The following is a 6,441-nucleotide window of genomic DNA, read 5'->3' as shown; positions in this document are numbered from 1 at the left end:
TTGCAACACTTTGTGCATTGCTCGACTGGCTGGCTGGGCTTAAAACTTAAACAACTTTGACAATTAAAATTGTAATTTATGCTATATACAGTACGGACTGAGTTACTGTTAATTAGAAAATTGGCAAGCAAAATGTGAAATGGCTAAATAGATTTGAGATTTCGATGCAAATGTAGATTACAAGTTATAGTTGACAATAGACATAAATAATAAATATAGTGTAAGCAGCAGCGCAGCAAGTAAAATAAATTTTAATTTGCGTATGGCACTTACCTTTTGTCAGTGAGCAGCCAGGCAGTCAGGCCAAGCAAGCAGTGCGAGCGCTAGATGGCGCCAGCGCAGTGCTGTAATTTGAAAAGAAGGCGCGTTAATAAAATTTACTTTTAATGTATACAAAATATAATGAATATATATTAAAAGGATTCGTCGCTGGGATTGCCAACCAACAAATGCATAAACGAGTAAGCCACCAATAGAAAATAAATCTTGACAGCTGTTTAAAGTAGCAGTAGTATTAAATACAGCCAAATAAAGTTTAAGCAAACTCACTCAACGTGCCTATCAATAGACCCAATAGCACATATATATTAAATACACCTCGCATAAAGGCCATGATATAAAAAACAGAAAGCAGCACACACAAAAATATGCTCCAGATCAGATAGGTAAACACAACGCCAGTGGATTCCTAAAATATATGTAACAAACTCTATAAATTGTTAAATGCTGCAATGTGGCAAACACACACACATGATCATGCAACGTAGCAATGAGCAGCAGAAAGGCCAGCAAACAGGCAACGGATAGGCTTATAATAACAATTGATTCGAGTAACAATTCAAAGCCTAAAGATATAAACATTAATGGCTTGGCATGCATTATTATTTAAACAATTACCATATCTTCCAACCACTGCATAAGTGCCAAAGGCACCTAATGCGAATTCCACAAGAGCAATGATGCGGCAACCGTTACGTAGACTTAGAAACCATAAAAATTTTTGTAACTTAAGCATAGTTGATAAACAATTGATAGCCTACTATAGTTTGATTTAAAGCAAATAGTTTTATTGCTGTTAAAGAAAAATAATATAGTTTAAGCATATTGGATTGTTTACATTTATTTTATTATTAATTTAACGCGTTGCTGGCTTTGCTTTGCTTTCGTTCTTAAATATTTAATTAAAAGCGAGGTACACTCTTGAAAAACAGTAACAAACAAATTGTTCGATTCGCCTAGACTTACATATATATATATATATATATATAATATATGCATGCGCCTAAAAACCTGATTGATGCTCATAATACATTTTTATACTTTTGATTTTCACTTCACGACTTACAATAACAAGCTAAATGCTTATAATTATAGTTATAGTTATAGTTATAACTGTTACTGTTACGGTTACGGTTACTGTAGATAAAGCTGGCAATAGAGCTAGTTTTTAGTTGTAGTTTGTTTACTTTGCTAGAGGCTGAGGCAGAGTTCTTATTGGAATTAGTCAATTGTTAGACAATACTCTATAAATATTATTAACTCAATGACTGCTGCTGACTGCTGTTAACAATTAAAGACAGAGACAGTACTGAATGCGCTACAGGCTACATATGTGTATGTGTGTGTGTGGGTGTGTGTGCCTTAGTATTCAATAGGATGTGGATCGCGTGGTTTGCGTGAATACTTCAAGCCCAGATTCTTGCTGACATCGTTTATAACATCCAGCGCATAGTCCAGCTGCTCCTTGGTATGCGCAGCAGAAAGGCAAAAGCGTATGCGTCCCTCCATAATGGGCGTGGCAGGAAAACCAGCGCCCACAACAGCAATATGACGTGTGGTCAAAGTGCGCACCACAGCGCTAAACAAAATAAATAAAAAATTTTATTTAAATTCATAGTAATATATGACAAGTTGACTTGCCCAATTTTGGAAAACAGATAGACCAACATGGGCACCACAGGCGAGTCCTCATGGCCATAGGTAATGACGCCCAGCTGCGCCAAGCGTCGGCGGAAGTAGCGCGTATTCCTGGCCAGCTGTGTGATCTTGTTCCGACCAGCGTCGGTGCCATCTTCACCCATAATAATGCTCATCGAAGTATAAATCTGTTGTGCAATGGGCGGCGACATGGAGCTGGCATAGCAATGGGCGTGGCTATTTGTGCGCAGAAAGTCAATCAGTTTCTAAAAAAAAAAAAAAACGCGGAATCAGAAATTCAAGCAAAACCTTTTGACTGACTCACTTTGGAACCAGCAATGTAGCCACCAGCGCTGCCAAAGCTTTTGGTAAACGTGCCCATCAATATGTCCACATCCTTGGGATTCGCTCTGAAGTAATCAATGATGCCACGTCCATTGGGACCCATGGAGCCAACGCTATGCGCCTCATCCAAATACAAATACGCTTTGTATTTCTTTTTCAGCGCAATAATCTCGGGCAGACGCACTATGCTGCCCTCCATGCTGAAGATGCCCTCGACTATAATCATAATCTTGTTCCAGGGCTTGCCGCCGTTCTTGGGATTGCCATAGCAGACGCCCTTGCGCAGCACACGCTCCAGATCCCGCATGTTGTTGTGCTTAAAGACGCGCGTGGTGGCGCCGGACAGACGCAGTCCCAGAATAATGGAAGCATGGTTCTTCTCATCGCTCACCACAAGGCAATTGGGACCCAGCAGCGAGGGCAAATTCAGCGCATTGGTGGCAAAGCCCATGCCAAAGACGATGGCATCCTCCACGCCGCAATAACGCGCAGTCAAACGCTCCAGATCCAGATGCTGCTGAGTGTTGCCCAATTCACTGCGGGAGCTGCAGAAGGCGAGTCCATTATCACGTGCGCGCTGCTCCGATTCTTCCGCGCAGACGCCTGTGGCAGCAGCAAAGCCCAAATAGTTGTATGAGCCGAGATTCAAGCAACGCGTCTCTGTGCCTGTGAATCTAAAGCTCCAGCCATAGTCATCGGTAACACGATCCTTCAGCACCAGCTCAGCACCCGGCACACTGCAAATGGGACGATTCCAGCAATCACGCACGCGTCTGTAGACATAACGCGAATAGAAACTCTCGAAGGCATCGTAGAGCGTCACATAGCCCTCGCGTTTCTTTTCCGTGGCCACCTTGGGCACAAACAGCAGCTGATTGATGTAGCCCAGGATCATGAGCAGATAGAAGCCCAGGTAGGTTAAGCAGGCCGTGTGCAGTGGCACCTCCTCGAACGAGGTCTTCTGGTAATGCTCCTGCTCGGCGGAGAGTATGCCGTCCGCCTGACTGAGCTTCGGCTGTTGGCGTGAGCTGCCGTTGACGCGCTTGTTTGCATAGCCATTGGACGCCTCCTGCTGGGCCGGATGATAGCTGCCCGCGTTGACAGTCTGGGCAGAGATAAACACAGTTTTAGTTACTTTCGAGTGTTTCAAATAATTGATTGATTACGACGGCGGGCGGCATTCTTATCACTGCATATGGAGGGGAGGCGCATAAAGATTTTTCTTATCATCAGCAACTAATCGAAGTCTAACTAGGCAAAGCAACTACAGCAGGTGTACAATATGGGCATGGGAACTCGAATGAAGCAGTACGCTGTGCCGAAAGCCAAAATATTTAGAGTCCAAGGCGGGGAATCTCTGTTTACCAAACTGTAGCTGCAGTTGCTTATCAACAAAAGTGATTTAAAGTCCATTATAACAATCGACACATGACCTGGGCAGCCTTCACTCAATGTTTTTGTCGATCAGCCAATTAACATTTAACTAACAGAGCATATACATATGTAGCTATATAAAAACAACACAAACAATCACACAAAGCTGTGAAGTCATGCCAAAAGCGTGTCGCATACCGTATCTATTATATATATATCTATCTATATAACATACTTACTATGTACACGACGAAGCCATATAAAACAGCGCCGAGTACTTTTTTGTAGACTACGCGCACTTGTTTATGACCCCAGGTACAACATTAGGCGTTAAGTAATTTATAGTTAAATGCTAAAGCTCTCTCTCTTTCTCTCGATATATATATGTCCCCTATATATTACTAATTGTTCAGTCTGCTTTATAGCTGCATCAATAATTCAAATAGCCGCTGCTCGTTTAACATAATTAACTTGTAATGGGCAGCAACTCCCAGCGGGTGGATCCATACAATGCCGGCTCTATACTTTTGTTAATCATATAACAATAGCCGACTTTGACAATATGTCGTGCTCTATTATCATTTGTGGCCGCTTGTTGACAAACTACAAGAGAATCACACGCAAGTTTACAGCTTTTAATGGGGGGCACTGTAATTGAAGCTGTTGCATTTATATATAGCACGACTTTTTGTAGTGCAAGATAAAACTAACAACAAGCTAAGCAAATATATTGAGCAAAGGAATGTCCAGATAACTGATCGAACATAAGTTATGTTTAAACGTAATAGTTAGCACATTCCCACAAATCGAACTTGATACGCCCATGGCAAGCAAAAATCAGAAATCCAGCGAGCCAGCCCATGATTCATGCCCAAATAAGCTTTACGTAAAATTCTTGTGCATGAGTATTAGCTGATAAGAATTGTATGGTCTGACGATTGCTACACTTTATATAGGGTATATATAAACTGATGGCCACCAATTTGGCGAACAGCAAAATCAGGACACATGCCCCAGTTGTTGCCAGGGGCAACCGGCGCGGCGCTCAAGCCAAAACATGCAAAAAGAATTCGCATTGCGTACTGCAGTTGTAAACAGCTGGGGTGTGACCTAGAAAGAAAGCACAAGTTGGATGGGTGGGTCACCCACTTTTTGACGTTCACTGTCTCTCTTTTGCTTTAGCAGCTGTTTTGGCAACACACACGCACACATATTCTCTATATATATATAGCTCACGCACACTATTGGAACCGGCACGCGCAAGCATCTCTTCTTCTTGATTTATTGTTTTGACTTTTTGTTCGTATCTTCTCACCTTGAAATTTAGGCCTCCGGACCGCGTGCGAATCTCAGTGTAAGCCGGCGCAGAGAACTTTATTTCGCCTTGCTCCAAGTGCGGCTGCTGCTCCTCCGCATGATTCATCCATTGTTTGGGTGTGTGTCCATTGCTAATTGGTGTAGCAGCAGCCTTGCCATTGCCATTTTCGGCATAGCCTTGTTCTTCGCACGGCGCGTCGTCCAAGTTACCCATTTGATTATCAAATAATTAAACAATTTCACACTCGCTCACGTTAGCAACCGAATTTCACTTTTGCTTGCTGTGCTTTACTGCAGCATTAAACAAATAAAGCACTTTATTTTTATTCAACACTTTTTTTCATCCGCGTGCGTCTTGCGCGCTTGCTGTAAATTTTAATAAAAAAATTCCCAAACGAATATGGGAGTAAAACCGCGAGTGCGAGCGAGAGATCAGATATTTATGTCAATAAGACTGAAAATGTGTAAGTGCAAGCGAGAGATCCAAATTTATGGTTATTGTTTGAGTCGAACATGTTAGTGCGATAGTCAGTCTTTGTGTTATCGTCATCGTTGATTTGAATATACCGCCCATTTTGCAAGCAGTACACGACAAACCACCTTTGTAATAAGTTGGCAACGCAAGCAAAACATTTTCAACTAGTTGGCAAACCATTAAAATGCAAAACTTTTTAGGCGCCTTGTTTGAAATGCAAAATGAATGCCACACTAATGTGTATCCTCGGCCACTGTTGGTGGCGTCAGATGAATAAATTTCCATAATCAGCCAACCCCACAGCATCATATCAATCGCCCCAACGCAATACGAAAAACGTGCGTAAAGCGGCAATTGTAGTAAAATTCATGAGAGGCCCCCGTAAAGTGCGTTGACTCGCCCAATAGGCCTATAGCCTATCGGAACAATCGTCAGACAACAGATGCCAATTGTAGGGAAAAACGAAAACGAAAACGAAATTGCTTTACGGAAGAATTTCAACAATTTGTAAATGAGCACTGGCCATAATATATACTATAGTAAAGACTATTGACTCACTTCAAGGATTTTGCGGTTGACAAAATACATATTCGAAAACAAAAACATTGAACCCAACGCATAGAGAATTATGCGTTGAATATTTTGCTAAATGTAAACAAGACACAGCGGGAAAAACAATCAACAAGCAATTCCAATTGTAATCAAGTTGAAAAACTAGCAGCTACAGCAAATATAAACGATAGATCGATGTGGCAGCATATGCAAAATGCCAACACGTTCCCAATTGATGATCACATTGCAACGATATGCAAATGATTGCCAAATTGTCCTCAACAATGTTGCTGCTGTGGCAGTTGCTACTGTCGCCAGCCCAAGCCCTTTGCCGGGGAGCGGGAAGCTGTGGGTTGCCGTCTCAGGGCTTGCAAAGCGGGTCACGCCGATCTTGGTGGCGGCGTCAATGGCGGCACCCTAAAAAGCCTGCAGCCAACTTCGAAATTGAATAAGCCAGACGC

The 6,441-nt window shown here is 42.2% G+C and overlaps 2 protein-coding genes across 2 annotated transcripts; both read right to left on the bottom strand.

The window, feature by feature from the left end:
- Nucleotides 1–413: 413 nt before the first annotated feature.
- LOC108598741 lies at nucleotides 414–1,025 on the bottom strand. The gene is made up of 4 exons (XM_017985515.1): nucleotides 898–1,025; nucleotides 751–845; nucleotides 550–688; nucleotides 414–493 (listed from the first exon to the last, which is right to left on the bottom strand). Exons 1-4 carry the CDS (start codon nucleotides 1,013–1,015, stop codon nucleotides 414–416), a joined length of 432 nt encoding a protein of 143 aa, XP_017841004.1. The 5' UTR covers nucleotides 1,016–1,025.
- Nucleotides 1,026–1,461: 436 nt separating this feature from the next.
- On the bottom strand, nucleotides 1,462–5,322 carry LOC108594517 (serine palmitoyltransferase 2). Its single transcript, XM_033294895.1, has 4 exons — nucleotides 4,952–5,322; nucleotides 2,243–3,367; nucleotides 1,921–2,183; nucleotides 1,462–1,858 (listed from the first exon to the last, which is right to left on the bottom strand). The coding sequence occupies exons 1-4, from the start codon at nucleotides 5,165–5,167 to the stop codon at nucleotides 1,642–1,644; spliced, it is 1,821 nt and encodes a 606-aa protein (XP_033150786.1). The 5' UTR covers nucleotides 5,168–5,322; the 3' UTR covers nucleotides 1,462–1,641.
- Nucleotides 5,323–6,441: the final 1,119 nt, after the last annotated feature.

The sequence above is a fragment of the Drosophila busckii genome, chromosome 2L, assembly GCF_011750605.1.
Source record: "Drosophila busckii strain San Diego stock center, stock number 13000-0081.31 chromosome 2L, ASM1175060v1, whole genome shotgun sequence".
Lineage (NCBI taxonomy): Eukaryota > Metazoa > Arthropoda > Insecta > Diptera > Drosophilidae > Drosophila > Drosophila busckii.
This window is presented reverse-complemented; position numbering and strand designations above follow the sequence as displayed.

Excerpts from the sequence above, each read along its gene's own strand:
- LOC108598741 (XM_017985515.1), bottom strand. The coding sequence starts at position 1,015 with ATGCTTAAGTTACAAAAATTTTTATGGTTTCTAAGTCTACGTAACGGT. Across the intron at positions 689-750 it reads TTGCTACGTTGCATGATCAT|GAATCCACTGGCGTTGTGTT; the intron begins GTGTGTGTGTTT and ends CATATATTTTAG. Across the intron at positions 494-549 it reads TCTATTGATAGGCACGTTGA|CTGTCAAGATTTATTTTCTA; the intron begins GTGAGTTTGCTT and ends TACTTTAAACAG.
- LOC108594517 (XM_033294895.1), bottom strand. The coding sequence starts at position 5,167 with ATGGGTAACTTGGACGACGCGCCGTGCGAAGAACAAGGCTATGCCGAA. Across the intron at positions 3,368-4,951 it reads CCGGAGGCCTAAATTTCAAG|ACTGTCAACGCGGGCAGCTA; the intron begins GTGAGAAGATAC and ends ATCTCTGCCCAG. Across the intron at positions 1,859-1,920 it reads TATCTGTTTTCCAAAATTGG|CGCTGTGGTGCGCACTTTGA; the intron begins GCAAGTCAACTT and ends TATTTTGTTTAG.